Genomic DNA, 27,644 nt, shown 5'->3' with positions numbered 1-27,644 from the left:
GTACCATAAACATTGAATGCGGAAGACTTCATTAAAATTCCATAAAACATAACCATTATCTTACAACACAGTCATGGACTTACGTGTTTCGAAAACATCTTTAAAATGACACAACAAAAGACTAAATAAAACGAATAAGAGTTGAAGTTAAAAACATTCTATTCTAGTCTAAGTCTAAGAAAATAAATACCACTATCCTATGCATGTGTCATGGTCTCGAGTTGTGATGCCGTCGTCAGCCGTACAGGAATGTCTTGCCTTAATCTGAAAAATGTAGTAGCACATAGCTTGTATTTAAAGAAATACTCAGTAAGTGACCCTACTATTGGGTTTAAATGCAACAATCACATGCAATGAGATGATGGGATCTATCTTTCATTTCGTTTTCCCTACAGTGCTGTCTTAACAGGTAATTTTGGACGTGTACCATATACTCTACACACAGCCCATACGTGTGAGTATGGGCTCACCAGCTAGTTCGCACACCGCTGGGCCACCTTCCTTATCCAGTGGGCATACTCTGGGAGCCCCTTAGGCCAGACACCCGCTAGAACTAGTAACCGTCACAGCAGTGCTATGCAAAGCATAACGATCGTTGTCCTGCCATTGGATGTACGCGTCCGTACCCTCGTGATGGGATAGGGATATCCCCCCAAATGCATGAGCACACATAATGCATGAGGGCCCAAAACTTTTCCATTTTCATTATTCTTTAATACAACCCCGCTAGCATTATGTACATATTATATCATTTTTCATATCGTTTCAGATATCGTTCATTATTCATGTCATATCGTTTCTCATTCTTCAGTTCTCAAATCATACATAATTCTAACGGGGTTATACTTCATGTCATTTATCGTAATTTCATGTCATTCATATCATGCTGTATACACACAATTTAAGAGACCTAACATAACGTTTTATGCTTTTAACATAACATTTCATCATATACACATCATACCCTGACATATTGCATCACAATGTATCATATCATAAACGAGTCATAACGTAAACACTTCATAGTCATATCGTTCTCTAATTTATCATAGCCTTAACGTTCTTATACCTATCACAGATATATCATTACGTGAACGTACCTTAGTCATCTCATCACAAGAACTTAACCTAACGCTATCGTTCTATCAATCCTAACGCTATCGTTCTATCAATCTATCACAAACCTATCCCTTTCTACCCGTAGCCTAACTGTATTCTTTCATCAATCTCTCTTATCCATATCACTCCGGTATTTAACCTAATCTTAACGTTTCATGAACATATTTTACTCCTATCGTTACATTTCGTTTTGTTCATTCTTCTTGTATTCTATCTCAAACATATCCTTGAACACATCGTACCGTAATTATTATCATACAATTCACATATTATAACATATACATAACATATAGGAAGCATATCGATCCACAGACAATTCACACATATCAATATATATGACACGTGCAGAACCACAGGGCACGTGTCAACATCAAATATAACCATGCCGAAAGTAAGGTCACTTACCTGGTTAGCTTAGGATGATGTTCCGTCGTTATCCTTAATGAAAGTCCATTGAAATCCGAGTCAACCTATGTGAGCCCATGACATCAGTATCGAGTTTGAACTCTATAAAATTATTTCTTTAATTTACATTGGCCATTTTAAATTATGATATTTTCGTTAGACTAAATTTAATGGAGTTCCTTGCCCTCATGTTTACTGTTTTATTTTTAAAATTCTGATCAACCCATATTTTCTCAATCTTCCCTCTTCCTCTGTAATTATTTTCACATAGATATTATTGGCCAATTTTGTTAATCTATTCTTACTTCCAAATCTTCCCTTTTTATTTTTATTTCTTTTTTTCTTCTGTTAACAGTATTCTGGATTTCCATTCCTATTTCATTTTTTTTCTTATTTCCTTTGTCTTCCTTCTAATTTAGTTAACAATTATATTCTTAGCTTTTAATTTAATCGATTCATTTGGTTATATTCTTTTTCTATAATTCATATAAAATTATTGACAACCTAAATCATTCAATAATTCATGAGATCTAAAATATAATTGGCTGTGATTTTCTAAAACTCATACAAAATTCTTTTCATTTAATCTCTAATTCAAAACTAAATAATTGTAACCAAATTAATATTACTTAATAAAATAAAAGAAAGATTTAACGTACGACTACTCACCTCTTCAAATGACATATCTGCTCGGCCAAACTAAATCTGCTTAAACTTTTTTTTTTTTAGGATTCTTCCTGATATGGGTGATATGGGTAAATCTGCACTTTTTTACAGAGGAGGAATTCCTAATTTGTTGCCAGATTTATTGTTACGGGAGGAGTGGTGAGAGATTGAAGAAGGAGAAGGATCGTTTACCAAATGTTCTTTTTTTTATATATTTTTATTATTTATTTATTTATTATTATTATTATTATTACTACTATTTTATTTTATTTTTCCCCGTTGTTACACATAGCTTATTCCGTTAAGTATTATTTTCACTACTCCTTTCCCACCAATCATCAGTTTGTGATTGTTCCTAGCTTGACATTATGTGTGAAGCTAGTGTCCAAGCTTGAGAACATATCTCTTTCTCCACACATATGGTTTGAACACCCAGAATTCACGAACCACACATCTCCTCTTTTAGTGCCTTGAAGCTCCACATATGTCATGAGAATAAATTCATCCTTTTCTTCGATCTCTGCAAAAATGTGCTCCATTGCACCCAATTGGACATTCATATTGGAAATGTCCAAGTTGGTGGCAGTTGTAACACTCGATTGTTGGAGCGTCCTCTGCCCCTTCCTCAATCTCTGTATGATCCTCTGCCTCTGCCTCTGACATTGAGAGCTTGATCACCTTCTTCATCACTCATCTTCTTGAATTTTTTTTCATGTATGGACAAAGAGCTTTGCAGTTCGTCAATCGTCATCTTTCCTGTGTCTTTTGACTTCTCGATGGCCACCACCACATATGTGAATTTGTCAGTCAGAGTTCGAAGTATTTTCTCAACAATCTTCGAATCTGACATATCTTCTCCGTTGCTTCTCATCTTGTTGGAGACAGCCATTACTCTTCCAAAATAATTATCGATGTTTTTTTCGTTCTTTATTTCAAGAACCTTAAAATCTCTTCTTAAAGTTTGGAGAAGAGACCGCTTCACCCTTTCGTTGCCTCCAAACTTTTTCTTCATCGAATCCCAAATGTTCTTGGATGTTTTGCGATTCAAGATCTGTTCAAACACAACCGGGTCAATTGCTTGGAACAGGTAGTGCTTCACTTGATGGTCCTTCATCTTGAACTCCTCAAGATTCGTTTTCTGCGCTGCAGTCACTTCGATTCCCTCTGCCGGTTCGGTGTAACCCTCTTCCACTAGACTCCACAAACCTGATGATCCTTCATCTTGAACTCCTCAAGATCCCAAATGTTCTTGGATGTTTTTCAATTGCTTGGTACAGGTAGTGCTTCACTTGATGGTCCTTCATCTTGAACTCCTCAATCTTGGATGTTTTGCGATTCAAGATCTATTCAAACACAACCCGATCAATTGCTTGGAACAGGTAGTGCTTCACTTGATGGTCCGCTTCACTTGATGGTCCTTCATCTTGAACTCCTCAAGATTCCTTTTCTGCGCTGCAGTCATTTCGATTCCCTCTGCTGGTTTGGTGTAACCCTCTTCCACTAGACTCCACAAACCCTTGGCATGCAAGAGGTTTTCCATCAGTTCACTCCAATGGTCACTTAAGTGACAATCAAACTGTGGAATCTTAGTGAGTGTTTTGTCGTTGCTCATTTTCTCTTCTCAGGGGTTTGCTTGTTAAGAATCACGACTCTCCACAATTGTATGATAATGTCCACTTTGAGCATAAGCTCTCATGGCTTTGCTTTGGGCTTCCCCAAAAGGCCTCATCCCAATGAAGATAGTATTACTCACTTATAAACCCATGATCTTCCACTAAATTAACCAATGTGAGACTCACTCCCAATAATCCTCAACATTGCTGACCTCTAGACGTTCGGCTATGGACAACTAGCCTGACTATGATGAGTCCAGGGGGTGCTGACCGCTTGAGGATTTACATTCGCACGTGTGGGTCGTGTGTAGGAAAGTACTACACATCCAATTTTGTTCGGAATGGAGGCCACCTCTACGATGATTTTAACGATAGGTCCCTTACCATGAGTTGCATGTGTTTACGTTCCCTGACCCAATAGTGGAGGCATTTACTGGATATTTCTTAAAATACTCTAGTTGTGTGCTATTTTAGGTAAAAGCAAGAGACGGTAGGCTCATGACCACATCACAAGTAAAGACCATTGTTCATGCATAAAATAGTGGTATTTCATTTCTTAGACTTTAGGTTAGTATAGGGTGTTTTTACTTTCGAATGTTTTTGAGTATTTTCTTATATTGTTTTAAAGATGCTTTTGAACAAATAAGTACATGTCAATGTTTATGATGAAGTTTTAAATGTTTATTTCCGTATAAGAGAGTGTATATTACCATGGATAGTGACTTTCGGTTAGCATAAATCTGGTATCGTTGCAACAACATTGTATCAACCTAATCTTATAGCTCTAATAAAGTTCTTATCTTTCTTCATCCATGCCTTTCCTTGTTTGAGATTCCAGAGCTTTTTCTATTTTATTTGTGTACAAAAGAACGCTTGAGTTGAACTTCCGATTGTTTTACTTTTTACTTTTTACAAACGAAGCAAGCAACAAACTAGTCTACACTTCAACAATTGGCATCAACAAAGGCCTGAAGTCAATCTGAAAAGTTGCAAGGACTGCAATATTTGCAATGCCATCAACAACACAATTTTACAGCCTACATATGTGGCAAAAACCACGCACAGCACCTTCTTCGCCAACAATTTGATCGGTGTCAAATTCTCATCCTCCCGATTTAAAGAACGGATTGCCTCCACACAATCAGATTCGATAACGATGGAGTGTATTCATTTCAAAGAAAAGATGACAATGCCTTAAGAATCGCCGTCATGTCAACCTATAGAACCAAATATCGTCCTGTCAAAAAGGTACAACCCTCCTCCAAGCCCTCCTCGATCACACGACTCGAGAGCCCATCAATTCAAAGGAATTGTTTTTTTTTTTTTTTTTTTTTTGGACATGATGAGATCATGGAGAATAAATTGTGTAAGAAAGGTCGATAATATAATAATAAATTATAGGGATGAAACATTCCTTACAAGCGTGTGGAAACTTATCTCTAGCATACGCGTTTTAAAATCGTGAGATTGACGGCGATACGTAATGGGCCAAAACGGACTATATCTGCTAAGAGTGGGCTTGGGCTGTTACAAATGGTATTAGAGCCAGTTACCGGATGATGTACTAGTGAAGATGCTGGGCCTCCAAGATGGGCAAATTGTGAGATCCCACATTGGTTGAAGAGGGGAACAAAACTGTGAGATTGACGGTGAGACGTAACGGGTCAAAGCGGACAATATCTACTATCAGTGGACTTGAGCTATTATAAATGGTATCAAAGCCAGTCACCGAACGGTGTGCCAGCGAGGATGCTGGGCCTCCAAGGGGGTGGATTGTGAGATCCCACGTCGGTTGGAAAGGGGGAATGAAACATTTCTTATAAGGGTGTGGAAACTTCTCCCTATTAGACGCGTTTTAAAACTGAGACTAAACTTCTCCCTAGTATATGCATTTTAAAACGGTTAGGTTGATGGTGATACATAATGGGTCAAAACGGACAATATATGCTAGCAGTGGGCTTGAGCTCTTACACCATCACAGTAAGATTAAAATAAATAAAAATAATTTAATTCCCTTATATATGTAACCCATAAAGAAACATATATGACCATGTATGAAGCTTGATTCATGCCTGAATTTTATCATATAGTATTGGTTCATGCTTTATCTTATTAATTATTTGATTCTTTGATTTGCTACTAAGCTGGTTTATTAAATGGTTGTTTTATTTTATTATTTCTTAGGGAACCATGTAGATTTATTTATCATAAGAAAACAAAGAACAGAATTTTCTTATGGCGATAACGCATAAAGAATCAAAAAAGAAATTATTGAAGATAAGAATCGCAAAAGATTATAATAAAAGGAAAGAGGATCATATGCAACAATCTTATCCTCTAAATACAGTGAAGATCCTTCAAAAGAATGCTCTATAAAGCTTGATTCATGCTTCAATTTTGAGACAGGGTTGATCCATGTTTTTGTTCCTTTTGACTTGCCATTAATGAATTATTTGTGACGTTCGTTGACTTGATTGTTTAGTGACGAAGTATACAATGAGTGTATTTTTGTTAATTTTTCATTTGTATATTCAAACTTCGTTGTATTTAGACTATGCTTGCATCTTCAATATTTATTTGTGGTAAAGTTGATCAAAAGGATGGGAGAGGTATTTGGTATCAATGAGGGGATCAGGGCTTTGTCCATGGTGACTCACAAATGTTCCCCCATGCTCCAATGTGTCCGTATATGAAGAAAGAGAGATTGGATAGTGAAAGATGTTGATAAGAGAAAGTGATGGATTTGACGGCGAGAGGAAAATAGTTATTCGATACCAGAGTAATAATCTTACTTTTCAGGACTTAGATACACTAGAATTGTTACTATTTACTTATTTGACTGATTTTCAAGATTTCGAATTTCATGTTAGGACCCTAATGACAAAATGAAAAGAAAATAAATTAAAAAAAAGATAATAAAATAAAAGGTGAAAACTGATCAATTTTAAATTGAAATAATGACAATAACACCTAAATTAAATACAAAATCGATTTTAGTTATAAGATGATGCTCTTCAAATTTATTACAAGCGAGGAAGATGAGTTTGGGATATAATTACAAAACAGAGTACAAAAAAACTCAAATAAAAGGACGGACTAATGCTTCGGAACGACCCCCTCTGTGATCGATAGCTCTCAAACACTACTTCACCTCAACCAACAACCTGCAAATACCTCATAAAAAAAGAAAAGAGAAGGGAGCGAGTATAAAAATAATAAAAAAATAACCTACTTATAGGATCTCATCAGATCATTATGGTAGAGGTATCCACGAGCTTTACTTTGAGCTCTGAGAAGTTTGAGCCTAGTCTCTACAACTATCTTAGCATCTGGGATGTCTCGAAGTTTTGAGTTGTACTTCAGCTGCTTACGAACCCACTTTTGGTACGGAGGAGGTGGTTCACCCATTTCATGTGTCGCAGGTCTTCTGGGCTGAACTACTTTTTTATTCTTAGACTTAAGGTAGCTTGCTTTTCCTAAGCAATGTGAAAAGGGTGTCCTAGGTCGAGGCGCTACCTTGTAAAATTCTCTCTCTAGTTGGGATATTATGGTGTGTGCTAACCTACTCACATGACCATCTAGTCAGCTAAGGTTGGAGGAGCGACCCCCCTATGCTTACCAACTACTAAGACTACCTACATAATCTCACGTCCCCACATAGGATGAATTAGCTGTGTAGGATAATCTAATTGAACTGTCGGTCACACAACCCTAACCGGCCTAAGCCTGGCTCAACGGTATTTGTACCAGAGTGGAAAGGGAAGTGGAAGCTCTTTTGACACTATATCAATTGTTAACGACTTAGAGGCTACCTTTGTCATTCTTGAATGTCGTGGAGGACTACTAGTTTAGGGATATCTAGGCGGGTTAAAACTTGTCTCTTGTTTTCAAAACGTCTAGAATCAACTCCTCATGCTAATCCACTCTCTAGGTGCTCACAGGTCTTTCCTTCAGATCTCCGCTCACGATCCTTGGGTGTAGTATCTATTGGAAACATACTGACATGGGTCAATATGTAAACCACTCTATTTGTAGCACCGTAATTAGATCCAGACCCCAGTGCTCTCAGACTAAGAAAGCCTCAAAGAATTGGACCGAAGTACCCGAGAGACAAAAGTTCGCGTTAAGCCGCATAGTCGCCCTAGGAATCCAATGGACCTTCTCAGCTCCTAAATATGACCAAGATGCCTTTTAGAATATGCATACTATGCTCTAGGTAATTTCGTGAGCGGTGATCTAGGACATTATATTTTTAGTAGACACTACACTCTAGGATCGTGAGCTGCGATCAGAGAAATAGACTTCTGTGCACCAAGAGATTGGATTAGCTTGAAGAGTTGGTTTTAAATGTCTTGGAAACAAGAGACAAGTTTTAAATTGCCTAGATGTCCCTAAGAACCTAGTAGTGCTCCACGACATCAAAGAATGACAAGGTAGCCTCTAGGCCATTAATAGTTGGTACAATGTCAATAGAGCTTCTACTGTCATTTCTACTTCGGTACTAGTACTGTCGAGCCAAGTCTAAGTTAGTTAGATTTGTGTGACCAACAGATTAATTAGACTATCTTGCACATCACATACGTCTTAAGAGGGGATGTGGGATTACGTTGGTAGTCTTAGTAGCTGGCAAGCACAAGGGAGTTGCTCCCCCAACCTTGGGTGACTTTATGGTTATGTAGGTAGGGTTTTTCAGCGAACTTCCCATGGATGACAAGAGTAAGCTATCACACACCCTAATATCCACACTAGAGAGAGTTATACGATGTAGCGCCTCAATCCAAGACACCGGTTTCACACTAAATATGCAAAGCAGGCTACCTAAGTCTAAAAATAGAAAAGTAGTGCACTCTAGAGATAGAAAATTTTCACTTAAAAGACCTGTAACGTAAAAAAGGAGTGAACCACCTCCTCTATACCCAGAGTGGACCTGTAAGCCACTTAAAAGTACCAATTGGAACTTGAACCTTATGCTAAGATAACACTAGAGACTTGGCTTAAACTTGCTTACACCAGAAGTCAAATGCGCTTCTCTACTTACACATGTCCTTAGCGCTTCCAGATGTGTTATCCACCCAGTCGTGCGACGAGAGTCCCTTTGGTTGCCTCAACTTGTGCGAGACCCAGATTCCGATGAAGAAATTCGATTCAAACTATTTTCTTTGTATTTTGGTATCTTCTTGCACAAAGCTCGAATTGAATTGGTTCCTTCACCAAAAGTTGTTGAGCTTTTTGCCCATCTTTACAAATGTATTTTTCTTATAATTTTTTTTTGGAGAATCACGAACTAGAGTATTGAATCCTTGCCAAATTTGTTCATGGAATCTGTTGGAATCACACCTAAGGTAACCCATCGAAATTTAAGTTTCTAACTCTCAAGATTACTCGTTGATCGAGGGGAAGTCGAATCTAAATACCCATCGACCACAATCACATCAAATGAAAATTAAAATCTCAAAATTTAAACTTGAAAAAATAATGTAAATTAATCTTACATAAAACTCAGGCCATTACATCAGCTAGTAAATCAAATTAAAAGAAAAGAAAACCCATTTACAAAAAGACAAAAGAATCGAATCTATAAAGAAACAAAAAAACAAATAAAAAAAAATACAAACCCAAATGGCTAGAATTAAATACACCTCTTGACCTGAAACCTTATAAAAAGGAGGGAACGGCATGGTAGAGTTCCACCACAAACAACCAAAAACCCTTTCATCTGAAACCCTTCTCTTGAGGCTCAATGGCTAACGGTAAATGAACTTGTTTCATTTCTTTCTCTTCCTCCAACCTCAAAATTTTTCGAATGTTTAGATCATCATCATATTCGTTCTAAATCCCAATTTTCATCCAAAGTTCAAAAGGAAACGTTCTAATATAAGGGTATTGAACGTTCGATATCGATACGAGTGAATTGGTGACAAAAAGTCTCAATAGCAAACCAAACCAAACTGAGTGATGGGTTTCAAAGATTGTTATATTGTGTTCTTCCCTAAACTTTGTGCTTCATGTGTTTGCAGTTGTCAATAACCAAATCCAGCCTATCAACGTGATCAGGCGAGGCAGCTTTCCTATAGACTTCGTATTTGGCACAGCATCTTCAGCTTACCAGGTTGAGTAAAAGTTGGATATACAAATAATGATAAATTAAGAACAAAGGATGAGTATTGATTTGTTATGGTTTGTTCAGTATGAAGGTGCTGCCTTTAGGTATGGTAAAGGGCCAAGTACATGGGATACCTACACTCACAAATATCCAGGTCTTTCTCTCATAAAATTGCTTATTTTTTTGAATTGCACACTGAATTATGGCTCTCAACGTTGCTTATTTGTTTGATTTCAGAGAGAATTAAGGATCGTAGCAATGGAGATGTAACTGTTGATCAGTATCATCGCTATAGAGTGAGTAAAATTGGACGATTCTTAAATATAGATTCCTAACTCCAAACTAAGTCAATCTTAAACTTGTTTTGGTAACTATTTTTGTGAGATCTGAATAGAGAGGACGCGCCCCTAAGATGGAGTGGATTGTGAGATCCCACATCGATTGGAGAGTAGAACGAAACATTTCTTATAAAGGTGTGGAAACTTCTCCCTAGTAGACGCGTTTTAAAATCGTGAAGCTGACTGTCATACGTAACAGGTCAAAGTGGATAATATCTACTAACAGTGGATTTGAGCAATTACAAATGTATCCGAGCTAGACACTGGGTGGTGTGCTAGCGAGGACACTGGCCCCAAGGGGGTGGATTGTGAGATCTCACATCGGTTGGAGAGAGAGTAACCAAACATTCCTTATAAGGGTGTGAGAACCTCTCCTTAGTAGACAAGTTTTAAAACCGTGAGACTGACGGCTGACGACAATACGTAACGGACAAAAGTGAATAATATTTGATAGCGGTGGAGTTGAGATATTACACCTAGCTTCTTTTAAAAGCACTTTATTTTACTAATTTGCCATCAAGACTAATGCTATAAACTGATTGTTATGCAAATATATTACGTATAATTAGCTAATAATTGTTGACAATGCAGGAAGACGTTGCCCTCATGAGGAGTATAGGTTTTGATGTTCATAGATTCTCAATCTCTTGGTCCAGAATTTTGCCGAGTAAGGACTTCAAAGATGAACAAACCCAATCTCAAAACTCTACTTTAATATACATTTTCGAAGCTTAACTTTATAAACATTAATCTTCTTCTCAGCGGGAAAGATTAGTGGGGGTATGAACGAAGATGGAATAGATTACTACAATAATCTCATCGATGAAATGCTTAAATATGGTGGGTTCTTCTTCTATTATTTATTTAATCTCAATGATTATTATAAGCAAGTTTTATTAATCTCAAAATGGGTCATATAATTTTCATTTGTAGGCATCCAACCTTATGTCACACTTTTTCATTGGGATGTTCCTCAAGCTTTAGAAACCGAGTATGGTGGCTTCTTGGATCGTCAAATTGTGTAAGTAAATTTTTATGAGATTATCATATAAAATATAAAGGTTAAAGAATTTTGATGAGTGAATTTGAAAAAGGGTTATTTTTCTAAAATAATAATAAAATCTTCGACCATAACATAGTGATCTCACATCGATTTGGAACAAGAACGAAACATTATTTATGAGAGTGTGAAAATCTCTTCGACGCGTTTTAAAAATTTTGAGGGGAAGCCCGAAAGAGAAAACCCGAAGAGCACGATATCTGTTAGCGGTGGACTTGGAGAGTTAAAAATGGTATTAGAGCCATACACCGGGCGATGTGCTAACGAGGAGGTTGAGCCTCGAGGGGAGGGGGGTGGACACAAGGTAGTGTGCCAGCGAGGAAGCTGAGCCCCGAAAGGGTGTGGACACGAGGCGGAGTGACCATGGAGGAGGTTGAGGTCTGAAGAGGGGATGGACACGAGGCAGTGTGCCAGAAAGAATACCGGGCCCCGAAGGGGTAGACTGGGGGGTCCCATATCAATTGAAGAAACGAACGAGTCTCAGTGAAGACCCTAGGCCCCTGAAAAGAGTGGATTGTGAGACACCATATCAGTTCGAAAGGGGTGAATTGTGAGATCCCACACCGGTTGGGGAGGAGAACAATACGAAACCTCTATCTAGCATACGCGTTTTAAAAACTTTGAGGGAAAGTCCGAAAAAGACAATATCTGAGGGGAATTCCGAAAAGGACAATATCTTTCCGTGGCGAGCTTGGACCGTTACAAAAACAAAATTTTAAAAGTTGATTTTAAAATGGTAAGAATGTGGCCAACATTTTTGTCTAAATGCACTATAAATTTACCCTAAGGAAATTATTTGCAGAGATCATTTTCGGGACTTCGCTGATCTTTGTTTCAAATTGTTTGGTGGAAAAGTGAAGCATTGGATAACCTTGAATGAACAGTACATCTTCACCTTCAAAAGTTATGTAATGGCAGAATACGCACCTGGTAGAGGTGCAGAATGGGATCCATGTCGCTATCTTGCTGGTAATTCCGGCACCGAGCCATACATTGTTGGTCACAACCTAATTCTTGCACACGCTGCGGCTGTCAATGTTTACAAGACCAAATATCAGGTTCTCTTTTGTTGTTTAATAAAGTTCTAAGTTTGGAGCTAATGTTTATGCATATTTAAATTAAATGGTACTCTTAGGCAGACCAAAAGGGTTTGATTGGCATCACATTGGAATCAACATGGTATGTGCCATATTCAGATTCTGAGGCGGATAGAAGAGCTAGAGATCGGGCTTTTGATTTTTCACTTGGTTGGTGAGTACACTAATACCTTTAGGAATCCATTACTAAGATCATAACTCTTTCTATTCAATCCTTATGAACAAATTCAATGATTTAGGTTCTTGCATCCACTCGTTTATGGCGATTATCCACAGAGCATGAGAACTTTGGTGGGGAGGAGGTTGCCCATATTCCCAAAGGAAGCAAGCATGTCCATCATAAACTCCTTTGATTTCCTTGGCATAAATTATTACACAGCTAATTATGCAAAAGACAATCCCAGCAACGTTTATCCAGGCCAAAGCTACTTGAATGATATTCATGCAACTCTTTCAAGTATGTACTCAAACCAAAACCTTACATTTTTAAAATTTAGCTGCAAAGAAAACTTATAACTTCGTGATTTGTTTATAAAATAATCAAGTTACATTATTACTCTTAATCTTTCATATATTTTAAAACTATCTCTAGAGTAAATTTTTTTTGGAATTTAGGATGAAATTTAAGGAGTACGTAGGTGACGTGCAATGGTGGGGCAATTTTTGAATCTCAATTTCTATTTCTGATCATTCACATGTCATTTTAAGTCTGAGTTCTCATCTAATATTCTAGTAGATTTCTACATTAATTAAATTGATATTTATCCTAATCTATAATATGATAAAGTGTTTATCTAGGAATACAATTTTCAAAAGTATCCCAAATATACTTTTAAGTTCATCTAATACTTAATTAGCCTTTCTTTCTCATATGGCATATCTATTCTATAACTTGACTTTGTATAATATCTTTGTATGATAGCTGATCGTGATGGAGTTCCAATTGGTCCAAAGGTAATTTGTGTTCAAACTTCCTTCAATGATGAACTATAACAATAATAGTGTGCAAATTATTCTTTGGATGTGCTCTTTCAAGTTTAAAATTAATCTAATACTTTTGTGTTAATAATGGTGTAGGTAGACCCATCATCTTGGCTAGCTGTTTATCCAAAAGGATTGAAAGGAGTGCTGACATATGTAAAGAATAATTATAAGAATCCAATTATTTACATCACAGAAAATGGTAAGAAAACAACTTTATAACTTAATCATATGAAGATATGAAGATGAATATAGTGATTTGATTAATTAAATTTTACAATTGCAGGATATCTCGACTTTGATACCCACCGTGCTCATGATTTAATACGAGACAAGGGTAGAATCAAATATTTTAATGACCATCTCTATTATCTTAACGAAGCAATGAAGTAAGTACTAAGTCAAAAATTAAACTACTAATAAATCACTTTTTTAGCTTATTTATTTGTACATAACTGTTGATTGTAATTATGTTACATTTTGGAAAATGTTGTAGAGATGGTGTAAGGGTACGTGGCTACTTTGCATGGTCATTATTGGACAACTTTGAATGGGCAAGTGGGTACACTATACGCTTTGGTATCACCTATATTGATTTCAAGCACAATTTGATGAGAATGCCAAAAGACTCCGCAAGATGGTTCCACAACTTTCTAACGTCTTTTAAATGATATACTAACCTTCCATACTATATTGTATGCACTATTATCATTTTGTATTTTGTTATTGCACCCTTCTAGAGTACTTACAACTCGGAGAAGATACTAAATAAATTGTAATAACAAATGCATTTATTTAACTTTATGGTTTCTATTGATGGTATGAAGTAAAATAATTTTCTCGTCTCATTTCTTGCTCCCTCACTTTGGTTCCTTTTTTAATCTTCTTTTGCTCCTATTCAATTCGATTTTATCCGATTTTGATATTAACCATGACTTCAATTAGCCCCAATTTGAGGAAATTCAAAAAACTCGGGACATCGAATGAGTAGGAATGGATCAGCTTAGGCACATACGAACAAGTAAATAACCACATGAATTTATTTCGAATAAGACTTGTAGAAATCGCTAGACTATGCTATCATGCAAGCATGAATTGCCTTATATAGCTAGAGAATGCATGATTAGAACATTTAAATGAACTGATCATGAGTATAATATATGTGTTATGTGTGAATGACTAAAATCTTCCTCAAAAGAAAACTTAGAACTTTCACTCTACAGAAGAATTACACTACGCCAAGAGCTCGAATATGAATTTAATAACATGATTCAGGTGAAAGGATTTATATCCCTCTATGAGAATGCACAAATGAACCAAGTTAATAATAGGGCACTAGAGTTGGTATGATTTCTTGATTGCTGAGTCAATAAGCTTGACTTGTACTTGATTTACTTTTTAAAAAATCTAACTTGTGAAGTAAATTTAGGAGATAATAACTTATGGAGCAAGCTTTAAGAGATTTAATGTGTAGCACATTTAGGAGGTAAGAAAATCGAAAAATATTGTAATTGAAGTTTTTTTTTTAAAAAATCTAGATCATGTTCAAATTCTATCTCAATTTTTGGAAAAAAAAAAATCATGTGAAGGGTTTAAGTTTGATTGTAGAAAAATTATCGTTTGAATGTTTTAATTAGAAGTTCGAACACTTTTAGTTGTTAGTCAAGAATTCTTTAATGTATATTGCATCGAGTTAATTTAATTTTGAAGTGGAAAGTTCGAACCTTTAAATTCTTGATTGATGTATATCTCATCTTAGCTAGTTGAGTTAAGCACAAATGTAGGACTCCAAATTTCCAAATTTTTTTATTGAAATCAAGATTGTCACTACATGCATAACATATCATATCTATAATACACGAAAAAAATTATTTAAAATATTTTATTATGAAAACCCTTTTATCGTAGGTACAATCGTTTAGAGAGCAAATCTCATTTTATTATAAAAACCCATCATTAAAAGCCGTCCAAATGTAACTGTCGTAGGTACAATCGTGTAGAGAACAAATCTTCTTTTATTTGACAAAAGAAAAAAAAAATTCATATAAAACATGTCCGTTCAAACTATGAAGTTACACCAATACAACATTGTTTGCCCAAAGTTCACTTTGAACCACCAGTTGAATTGGCCTTTCCAATCTGCAACGTACTCGTCCAAATCATCATTTCTCGATTTATAACGAGTTCGTTCAGATCTACAAATTTTCTTAAGAAAAAAATTCAAAATATCAAAATTCTTGATTTTATAGAAAAATATCACCAAAAGAAAAAAATAAAGTAAAATAGGAAATACACCAAAACCAAATTAAAACCTAAAAGTAATGGTACTTTGAACATAGGAAAAGTTAGAAATTTTGCCCAAAAACTATATGAATTCAAATCAAACTCAAATTAGATTATAATATAAAACATAAAAACGTTAGAATTTGTTATATTTTCGAGTTTAAATCTAACAAATATTTTTCAATTAAGTTTCAAAGAGTCGTAAGACTGTTACTCGTTTTAAAATATGTGAGGTGGAAGGTTTGAACTTAGGACCACACTTTTAAATTTTGGTTTCTTTTTATTTTATTTTTTATAATACTAATGTGATTCTCTCAATCTTGTTAATCATATTTGTTTTTCTTCCTGTTTAAAAAATGGATAAATAACATTAAAAGAAAAATTTATAACTCTCGTGTGCTTGACATAATTGATGTTAATTAAGGAGAAAATATAGAAAATATAGAAAATGTAACGTCTATTTTGTGTTTTCCTTTATTGTTTAATTAAAAATAATACAGCTTTGTATTTCAATCTCCATTAAAAAAAAAATAGCAAATAAGAAAAATTGATATTTATAACCATGCAACAAGTATGGATATCCAACCTCAAAACATTCATAGCAATTAATGTGTTGCCTTGATATTAAACTTAAATCACCCTCCCAAACATTATTAAGAGTGGATACACATGAAACTTTCATGGATATATAATGAACCAAAATCTGAATGGCTGAGCATTAATAAAAGAGCCTCGAGTATCTAAAGAAAGATGAAACCTCTAACCAGCTTCTGGTTTATCTTATTGTTTGTTTTGGAATCGAGCATGGTTATTAACACATGTTTTGCAGGATCCAACAAACAAGCTATAGAGAGCCATGGGCAAGTACCAGGGAGCAAATGGCAAGTGACTATTTACAATTATCAAACAAACTCAGTTTTAAATGCTCATTGCAAGTCAAATGACGACGATTTGAGCAAACGCATTTTGGAGAAGCAAGCCCAATTCAACTGGAGCTTCAAAATGAACTTTTGGCGTACGACTTTGTTTTGGTGCAATTTTAATAGTTTGAATGGGTATGCTTCATTTGAGGTTTTTTGGCCAGAAAATTCAAATTGGCTTTCTGAACGTTGTGACTTTAAAAATTGTATTTGGGCAGCTTTTGATGATGGATTTTATTTAAAAAATATTCCTTCGAATAAGTTTGAATTGATACACCCTTGGAAAAAATGAAATAAAATCTCCATCTCTTGTTGCTCCCACAAATATTTTTTTTTTTTTTCCTTATATGTTTGATTGCTTACATATGTAATAATTCAACATAGAGTTGTTGAGTTTCTTATAGACCTAATATGTTGTAATTTGTAGTCAATAAAAGTGGGAGGAATCTTTTGAGATTTTAGAGTTCTTTTGATGTTATAATTTGGTTGGATTTCGAGTTTCTACTTATAACAACTCATACCCAAGATTCGAAATCTGAATTTGGCACTGAATAACCCTAGCATTCTCTTTGATATAATATGGTCAGGTTACTTACTCCTCGTTTCTAAGAATGAAAACTATCCACACAAACCAACATGAATCATTTCAACATGTTTTGCCCTCACTCACATGTTTGTAACAAAAATTCTCAAAAGGTCAACATAAAATTACTTCAAGCAAAGCACACTTAATGTCAGAGTTCCTACAATTGAGCCTTGAAAAAGGAAGGTACTTCTTGTTCTTGTTCATATAAGTAGTAACTTACAATTCTTTTTAAGTCTTTCTTAATCATCTCTACTCTCTTTTATTTTGGATATCACATTTCTCAAGAACCATTTCATTATTGAGGAATATTTTATTGGTTTAAACTAGAAAGGGAAACAATTTATGACCGAAAAGAAAATATGTATAATACTTGAAAATGGAAAGGTTAAGATCATAAAACCGATATATACAAAGAATCGAGGTCAATTTTCCTTAAAAAAATGACGATTAATTGCAAGTTTCTAATTTGAAGCCTGTCAACCTGCACAACATTTTTTTCATAAAAATTATCATTAAAGAATACTTTTTCTGCTCAAAAAGAAAAGAAAAAGCACGTTATCTATTTTAACGTCATATTTAACAAAATAATTTTATTGAAAAGCAGGTCTGTGGCCCGAGTCTCTTAAAAAGCAGGTATTATAGTGCCTTGCTGAGTATTAATATTTTTTTAGATAATATCAAGGTCATAGCACGAGAGTGACTAGCAGAGTACAATTCCTACAAAGGTCCAAGCTCACTGGTAAGATTTTTATACTCATTTATACTATTTTTTTTTTAAGCTAAAAACGACTACAGGAGGAGTCGAGAAATTGCTATTCAGTAACTGAAAATTTATTGAAATGTATTGAAACACATGTATGCTCTTAAATAATTCAAAATTGAAGACTCGATTTAATTCTAGATCTGTGGCTTTTAATTCTTAAAAAAATGGATCATTACATACCATTCCTAGTAATTTAAAATTTTTGGCATAACGAACTGAAATTTTCTACTTAGTTTAAAGTCGCTAGTCGCTAGTGTATACGTATCATAAATATTGAATGCGGAAAACTTCATTTAAATTCTATAAAACATAACCTTTATCTTAAAACACAGCCATGGACTTACGTGTTCGAAAACATCTTTAAAACAACACAACAAAAGACTAAATAAAATAAATAAGCGTTTAAGTTAAAAGCATCATATTCTAGCCTTAGTCTAAGAAAATAAATACTAATATTCTATGCATGTGTCATGGTCTCGAGTTGCGATGTCGTCATCAGCCATACAGGAATGCCTTGCCTGAACCTGAAAAATGTAGTAGCACATGACTTGAGTGTTTAAAGAAATACTTGGTGAGTGACCCCACTATTGGGGTTAAATGCAAGAATATGCGAATGCAATGACGGAACCTATCTTTTCAATCTATTTTTCTATGGTACTATCCTAACGGGTAATTTGGACGTGTACCATATACTCTACACACAACCCATACGTGCGGGTATGGGCTCACCAGTCAATTCGCACACCGCTGGCCACCTTACTTGTCGGGCGAGCATACACTGGGATGCTCCCTAGGCCGGACACCCGTTAGAATTAGTAACCGTCATGGCAGCGTTATGCAAAAAATAACAATCGTTGTCCTGCCATTGGATGTACGCGTCCGTACCCTCGTGATGGAATAAGGGAATCCCCCAAATGCATGAGCACACATAATGCATGAGGTCCCCAACATTTCTACTTTTATCATTAATGAATATAACCCCGCTATCATCTTTCATGCTTAACATGTCATTTCTCATATTTCAGTCTACGTATCATACATAATCCTAACGGGGTTACATTTCATTTCATTTACCGTGATATCATGTCATGCATAACATGTTGTATACATACAATTTAGAAAACATAACATAACGCTCCATGCTTTTAACATGTCATTTCATAACGTGCAATTCATACAACAATTACCTCAATGATCACACAAAAAAATCTAAAAATAACATATCACATCACAATATATAATATCATAAACATGTCATATCATAAACACTTCGTGATCATATCGTTCCCTAACTTATCATAGCCTTAACGTTCTTATACCTATCACAATCATATCGTTATATGAACGTACCTTAATCATATCATCACAGGAACGTATCCTAACGCTATCGTTCTGTCAATCTATCACAAACCTATCCCTTTCTATCCATCCATATTCTTTCATAATATCTCCTATCCATAGCACTCTGGTATGTAACCTAACTTTAACGTTTCATGAATGTATCTTACTCCTATCGTTACATTTCATTTTTTGCATCCTTCTCATATCCCATCTCAAACATATCCTTCAACACATCGTACCATAATTATTATCATACAATTCACATATTATAACATAACATATACATAATATAAGCATACCGATTCATGGATAATTCACACATATTAGTATATATGACACGTGCAGAACCACAGGCACGTGTCAACATCAAATATAATAATGCCGATAATAAGACCACTTACCTGGCTAGCTTAAGTCGTTGTCACAAATATATCTTTAATGAAAGTTTGATTCCGTCCTTTGAAATCTGAGTCAACCTATGTGAGCCCATGACACCAGTTGCAAGTTTGAACTTTATAAATTATTTCTCTCATTTACCTTGGTTATGGTTAAAAGTCTTGAGGTGTTATTTATATATATAATGCTATTTTCAACTAGACAAAATTTTTAAATTATGTTCAACAAATTTTTCCTCAATCTTTCCTCCTCTGTAATTATTTTTTATTTTGTAAATAGATTTTAAATTATGTAAACATTTTTCAATTTTGTAAACAGATATTACTGGCCAATTTTAATAGATTGTTTGGCTACTATCTTAAGAGGTATAGATCTCCCAACTAAAATTTTATTGATTCTAACCTTATTTCCTATAAGCTAACAAAAATCTAATTAATTGGATATCGGGTCTAATTATTACAAGATCTGTTAAAAAATGAAGGAAAATTTGATTCTAAATTAATTTCTTATAACCATAACTAAAAAGGAAGTCTGAGATAAGATTTTAGCGTGAAAATCAAAATCTCTCCACATATCTCCTCCGGTTCATAAGCCATTTTACATCATATCTCTTCTTGTTCATAAGCCATTTTACTTTTTCTCAAATCTGACATTTTTATTTTTATTTTTGGATGAGCTGTGATACTGTCCTACGGTTGGGATGTGAGGTTAGTGGAGAGAGGTAGGTAAATTTTATTTTATTTTTTATAATTATTTTTATTTGTTTATTTATTTTTTTTATTATTATTATTATTATTATTTTGGCTATTACAAATGAGGTGGGAAAAATATATTTTAACTTGGTGGTGGTTGCACATGGTTAGTTCACTTGGTCGAGTTGTTCGTGTTTGTCAGTTGTTTTTTTTTTTTTCTTTCCTTCCTTCCTCTTGATCATGAATGACAATAATACCACATGGTTGACTAAAATAATGCCATCAGGTATCCTATGATATTTATCCATTTTGATCGAAGTCTGAACACAATCCAAGTGAGAAATAAAGATTATTATTGAAGTTTGAACACGATCCAAATGAGAAATAAATATTATTATCATCTTAGAACGTGAACATTTAAGTTTACAAAAGAATATTTTATCGAGACACATAGAGAGATATAAAAACATGGAATCATGAAATAAATAAATTTGTTATAAATTTTTTTTTGAATGAAGTATAAGAATTTGAATTTAAAAAGAATACAGGTCCATTATAGAAAAGTTACTCAAATAATAATAATATAATATTTTAGTTTAACCTATGGTGATGTAATATCTGATATTTTTCAAAATAAAATTAGAAAAAGAATTTTGGTGGCCGTTTTTTTTTTTTTTTTGAACGATAACGTTTAGGTAGGAAAAGGATGGAAAAACATATATTTTACAGTCGCTTAGGTAGTGATTTACCTAATAATGAGATTTTGATGTATTAAAAAATTTCGAGTCTAAATGCAATCGTCCAAAATTTTGGGTCTTCGACTCGTAAAAAGTGGGAGGAAATTTGGTTCAATTATTTTGAGGTCTTACTTCAACGGGAGATAAGTTATCAAGTAGTGCTGTTAATTTAGTTCAATTATTTGAGTAAGGTTAGGTTTTTTCTTGATGCTATTATTGTGAGATCCCACATCGGTTGGAGAGGGGAACGAAACATATATTATAAGTGCGTGGAAACCTCTCTTTAGTAAATGCGTTTTAAAAACCATGAGCCTGATAGCGATAAATAATGGGTAAAGTGGACAATATCTTCTAAGGGCTTAGGTTGTTACAATGGTATCAGGGTTAGTCACTATGTAGTGTGCCAGCGAGGACGTTGGGCCTCAAGGGGGTAGATTGTGCGATCCCACATCGGTTGGAGAGGGGAACGAAGCATATCTTATAAGCGTGTAGAAATCTCTTCCTAGCAGACGTGTTTTAGAAATCGTGAGGTGTAGTGGGCTTGGACTGATGACGACGATATGTAATGTGCTAAAACAGACAATATCTAGTAGAAGTGGGCTTAGACTACACTTACTGTCGGCTTTCATGCACTTCGACTATACATTGGATTCCCTCAATCATCGAGTAGAATCATGGTTAGAAAGGAATTATTGAAAGAAGAAACAAAAAGCATAGCTAACACACATGCAAGCTAGCCGATTCCAACCCTACAAACCTTTGTTATGATTTTAGGAGATTTTTGAATTGTAAAGAAAAAATAGCATTATTTCTATGCCAATTGGAACATTTGGATTCACTTGGATAAAATTTGTTATAGAATGTTTTTGAGTGAAATATGATTTAATTTCCTTTATTTGATTTATTTACATATATCAAGTGATTGAAACCGGTAAAATTTATCGATTTTGATTTATTAAAGAATGTAATGTGAATGTTGAAATTAGAAGCGTGATAAGTTGTTTAGTTATACATTCTACTACACCCGATCTAATGATTTATGATTCTGAGCCTCTTTTATAAAATTATTATGTACTGACTTAAGAGCTTGTCAACTAATCCCTAGCACTAATTTGTATTGAACGACAAAGTTTCACGAGTAGCTGGCTGAGGAATGAGGTCACTTCCTTTATGATTATGGGTGAGGAATAAGATCACTCACTTTATGGTTAGTTAAACTTTATTAGTAAACTATCTCGATTACTATACTATAAGAGAATAGTTAGAGAGTCGCTAATTACTCTCTAGCAATAAACATTCTCTAGATTATTTGAATTCGTATGAAGTCAATATAATTGAGATAACTTAAAATAAGTTGGATCGTGTGAACAAGAAATAATACCCCGAGTTCACATGTCCTAACGAAATAGAATATATATAAAACATTATAAATAAAAGAAAACAAACAAATCAAATAAATAAAAAATGGCTTGAAGTAAATACATTCTGAGCTGAAACCTTATAAAAAGGAGGGAATGACAGCCTATAGTCCACCACAAAGAACCAAAAACCCTTTCTTCAAACTCTCTCCAAAGATCAAAGCAGCCAAACCCTTCTCTTGAGGCTCAATGGCTAACGGTAAATGAACTAGTTTAGATCATCGATCATAATCATATTCGTTCTAGATCCCAATTTCCATCAATGTTCTAATATAAGGGTATTGAATGTTCGATATCCATTCGATACGAGTGAGCAAATCAAAATCAATGTTCTAATATAAGGGTATTGAATGTTCGATATCCATTCGATACGAGTGAGCAAATCAAACCAAACCAAACCAAACATAGTGATGGGTTTGAAAGATTGGTATATTGTGTTCTTCCCTAAACTTTGTGCTTCCTGTGTTTGCAGAGGTCAATAACAACGGCCAGCGTATTGACATGATCAAGCGAAGCAGCTTTCCCGAGGACTTCGTATTTGGTACAGCATCTTCAGCTTACCAGGTTGAAGAAGAGTTGCATACATTGTTTTAAGGTTCACAAATAATAAATTAAGAATAAAGAATGAGTTTGAATGGTTATGTTTTGTTTAGTATGAAGGTGATGCTTTTAAGGATGGTAAAGGGCCAAGTACATGGGATGCCTACACTCACAAACATCCAGGTATGTCTCTCTCTCTCTCAATGTTGTTTATCTGTTGAATTGGACACACAATTATGGGTCTCAATGTTGTTTTTTTGTTAAAATTTCAGAGAGGATTGTTGATCACAGCAATGGAGACAAAGCTGTTGATGAGTATCATCGCTATAAGGAAGACGTTGCCCTGATGAAGAACATAGGTTTTGGTGTTTATCGATTCTCAATCGCATGGACAAGAATTTTGCCGTGTAAGAACTTAAAGGAAGAATTAAACTAATCCATATGCTTAATTTTATGAACACTAATGTTGTTAAAATATTGTTGTCAGTGGGAAAGCTTAGTGGGGGAGTGAACAAAGATGGAATTGAGTACTACCATAATCTCATCGATGAGCTGCTTGCAAATGGTGCCTTCTTCTTCTTCTATTCTTTATTTAATCTCAATCATTATTCTAACCATGTTTTATTAATCTCAAAATGGGTCATATTTCCATTTGTAGGCATCAAACCCTATGTCACACTTTTTCATTGGGATGTTCCTGAAGCCTTAGAAATTGAATATGGTGGCTTCTTAAATCGCCAAATTGTGTAAGTCAATTTTTTAGAATATAAATGTAAAGAATATGGTGGCTTCTATGAAAGAACAATAAAATGAAATTATTGTCCTGAACGACAATGTGAGATCCCACATCGGTTGGCGAAGGGAATGAAATATTCCTTATAAGGGTGTGGAAATCTCTCCCTAACATACGCATTTTAAAATCGTGCGGCTGACGATGATACGTAATGGGCCAAAGTGGACAATATCGGTTAGTGGTGGGCTTGGGCTGTTACAACTGGTACGAAAACGCTAGGCCCCCAAGGGGGTGGATTGTGAGGTCCCCACGTCGGTTGGAGAGGAGAATGAACATTTCTTATTAAAGTGTAGAAATATCTCCCTAACAGACACGGTTGATAACCGTGAGACAAAAGTGTAGAAATTTCTCCCTAACAGACACGGTTTATAACCGTGAGACTGAATGCGATACGTAACGGGCCAAAGTGGATAATATTTGCTGGCAGTGGGTTTGAGCTGTTACAAATGATATTAGAGCTAGACACCGAGGGGTGTGTCAAAGAGAACGTTGGCCCCCAAGGGGGGTGGATTGTAAGATCCAACATCGGTTAGAGAGGGGAACGAAGTATCCCTTGTAAGGTGTTGGAAACCTCTCTCTAGCATACGCGTTTTAAAATTACGAGGCTGACAAAGATACGTAATGAGTCAAAGCTGATAATATCTACTAACAGTGGATATAGACCATCGTAGATAAGAAATAATTGGCGAAACTATTTGCAGAGAACATTTTCAAGAGTTTGCGGAGCTTTGTTTCAAGGAGTTTGGAAATAAAGTGAAACATTGGATTACCTTTAATGAACAATTCATCTATACCTTCAAAAGTTATGTCGTGGGAGAATATGCTCAAGGTAGGGGTGCAGAGTGGGACAAATCCCGTTATCTTGGTGGTAATTCGGCCACCGAACCATACATTGTTGGTCACAACTCAATTCTTGCCCACGCTGCGGCTGTCAATGTTTACAAGACCAAATATCAGGTTCTCTTTTCTCTATTTAGTTCTTTTTTTTAACCAAATCTAAGGTTATTGTGAGATCCCACGTCGATTATGTGAAAATTTCTTTTTAATAGATGAGTTTTAAAAATTTTAAGAGAAATATCAAGAGAGAAAATCTGAAGAGGACAATATCTGCTATCGTAAATTTCATTATTTTATGTGTATAAACGTGTTTGTAACACTTGTTAAATGGGATTGATATTGATAGGAAGAACAAAAGGGTGAGATTGGCATCACATTAGAAGCAACTTGGTATGTACCATATTCAGACTCTGACCCATATGCTGCCTATCGAGCTTTTGAATTTTCACTTAATTGGTAAGTAAATATTAACCTCTATAAGATCATAAATTCCTTCTATTAAATCATTACCATTTTCTTACAAATGTATGACCAAATTAACTGCATTTAGGTTCTTACATCCAATCGTTCATGGATATTATCCAATAACCATGAAAGCTTTGGTGGGGGAGAGATTGCCTAAATTCACAAACGAAGAAAGCATTCTGATCACAAACTCCTTCGATTTTCTTGGAATAAACTATTACACAGCTAATTATGCAAAACACAATTCCAATTCCAGTTCCAGTTACCCAGAAGGAAGCTATTTGCGTGATGTTAATGCAACCCTTTCAAGTATGCACTCCTACTTAAAGCCAAAACCTTTAATTTAATTTGGATCGAGTACCAATTTCTATTATGGATCACCAACATATCGTTTTAGGTTCTAATTATCGTCCAATAAGTCTCAAATAGCTATCCCAAGTTCATCTTATTGAATTACTATTTCTTTTTTCATATGTCTAATTTGATTTTGTATAATATCTTTATATTGTAGCGGATCGTGATGGGGTCCCAATTGGTCCAAAGGTAATATTGTTTAAAATTCCTTCAACAATTATAACAATAATAGTGGGCAAATGGTTCTTTTGTTATGCTTTTTATTTTATCTCATTTTCACTTTTTAATCTAATAATTTGCTATTTATGTGTTAATAATGGTGTAGGTGAGACCATCATCTTGGCTAGCAGCTTATCCACAAGGATTAAAAAAATTGTTGTTATATATAAAGAAAACGTACAAGGATCCCGTTATTTACATTACAGAAAATGGTATTGACAAGAATTTTATAATGTAAATATATGAAAAAAAGAAAAAAAAGTATGTTTGATTAGTTCGTTGATTATTTAAACTTTACCATGACAGGATACTTTGACTATGATAGCCCCAACGTTGACGAATTATTAAGAGACGAGGGCAGAATCAAATATTTTAATGACCATCTCTACTATCTTCGTGAAGCAATTGAGTAAGTAACAAAACAATGGATTAAGCTATTCTTTTTTTCTCAATTATATATTATTTTATAATTTTACATAACTTCTATAACTAATCCTTAAAAAATAGTTGATTGTAATTACGTTATATTTGTGGAAAATATTGTAGAGCTGGTGTAAGGGTTCGTGGATATTTTGCATGGTCACTATTGGACAATTTTGAATGGGCAAATGGATACTCTATGCGCTTCGGTCTCATCTATGTCGATTTCAAGAACAATTTGGAGAGAATCCAGAAAGACTCAGCAAAATGGTTCCACAATTTTCTCACGACCTGAAAATGATACAAAAATCTTCTATGTTATATGCATTATTATTATACTGTGTTTTGTTATTGCAACCTTCTAGAGCACTTACTGCTAGGAGAAGATACTAAATAAATTGCAATAACAAATACACTTTATCTTTGAGTTAATGTTATGAAGTACAATAAACTTTTCATCTCTTTCTTTGCTGGATCACTTTGATTCTTTCTTAATTTTCCTTTACACAGGATCGTTGAAGTATTTTAAAAATATTAACGTTGATGAGTTTGCGTGAAATTTCATAATTATTTTCATATAGCTTGTATAATAAGTAGTTTGTGATAAATTAGATTTAAAGGTTGTATCAATAAAATCTTTTGGCTTTAAGAAGTTCTGGAACTTTGAATGGTGTGTAATAGGTCTTTACGGCTAACTCATTTAAATAAACATTTACACTACCAAATACTTCGAACTTTTTCAAAAGTTACCTGTTATATATCTTAAAATGAGGTGTATTTATTAAGCGGATGGATGTTTTTCAATAAATGTGAGGATGAAAATTTAGAAAACATATTCAGCATCTCATTCCGTGCAATATGACTATGTTACCGACTTGTTTCTAAATGATTTTAAGAGTGAAAAGTATTCCTACAAATTAATATGAGTCTTTTTGGTATATTTTATCCTTACATAATTCTTAGAAATTTTTTAAAGAGTTGTAACGCCCTAAGTCTAGGCTAGCAAATATTGTCGTCTTTGGGCTTTCCCTTTCTGACTTCGACTCAAGGTTTTTAAAATGCTACTGCTAGTGAGAGGTTTCAACACCTTTATAAAGGATGTTTCGTTCTCCTCCTCAACCGATGTGGGGATCTCACAATGCCTATCCAATCTGCAAGATGCCATAAGGAAAATCACTATATATCCTTAGGTAGTCAAGGATCGAACGATTGCTGCAAGAGTCTGAGTTGAGCCAACTATCTGCCTTAGGTATTGCAAAAGACCTCTCCAACTTCCAACAAAGACTAAGATGATGTTTAGATTTTGTTATCTCATGCTTTAGGTGATCAATAGGTTTATCTCCCTAACAAGCATGCACTAGAGAACCTAAATATGATTGGGGACTAGTGTTATTTATATGTTGACCTAGGTCAATATGTTTTCAGTGGACTGAGCACCCCAGGATCATGAACGACAATTAGAGATCTAGACCTGTGTGTACCCAAAGATTGGATTAGT

General features: G+C 34.7%; 2 protein-coding genes across 2 annotated transcripts; both read left to right on the top strand.

The window, feature by feature from the left end:
- The first annotated feature begins 9,525 nt into the window (after positions 1–9,525).
- On the top strand, positions 9,526–14,228 carry LOC111461395 (cyanogenic beta-glucosidase-like). Its single transcript, XM_023104906.1, has 14 exons — positions 9,526–9,599; positions 9,799–9,912; positions 9,991–10,060; positions 10,144–10,202; positions 10,836–10,911; positions 11,007–11,084; positions 11,178–11,265; positions 12,107–12,362; positions 12,440–12,555; positions 12,641–12,858; positions 13,324–13,355; positions 13,479–13,584; positions 13,669–13,771; positions 13,879–14,228. Exons 1-14 carry the CDS (start codon positions 9,558–9,560, stop codon positions 14,051–14,053), a joined length of 1,533 nt encoding a protein of 510 aa, XP_022960674.1. The 5' UTR covers positions 9,526–9,557; the 3' UTR covers positions 14,054–14,228.
- Positions 14,229–22,643: 8,415 nt separating this feature from the next.
- Positions 22,644–26,571, top strand: LOC111461400 (beta-glucosidase 24-like). The gene is made up of 13 exons (XM_023104914.1): positions 22,644–22,717; positions 22,991–23,082; positions 23,172–23,241; positions 23,331–23,465; positions 23,546–23,623; positions 23,717–23,804; positions 24,553–24,808; positions 25,035–25,144; positions 25,239–25,462; positions 25,665–25,696; positions 25,833–25,938; positions 26,033–26,135; positions 26,273–26,571. The coding sequence occupies exons 1-13, from the start codon at positions 22,708–22,710 to the stop codon at positions 26,439–26,441; spliced, it is 1,473 nt and encodes a 490-aa protein (XP_022960682.1). The 5' UTR covers positions 22,644–22,707; the 3' UTR covers positions 26,442–26,571.
- Positions 26,572–27,644: the final 1,073 nt, after the last annotated feature.

Source organism: Cucurbita moschata, unplaced genomic scaffold (genome assembly GCF_002738365.1).
Source record: "Cucurbita moschata cultivar Rifu unplaced genomic scaffold, Cmos_1.0 Cmo_Scf00025, whole genome shotgun sequence".
NCBI classification, from domain to species: domain Eukaryota; kingdom Viridiplantae; phylum Streptophyta; class Magnoliopsida; order Cucurbitales; family Cucurbitaceae; genus Cucurbita; species Cucurbita moschata.
This window is presented reverse-complemented; position numbering and strand designations above follow the sequence as displayed.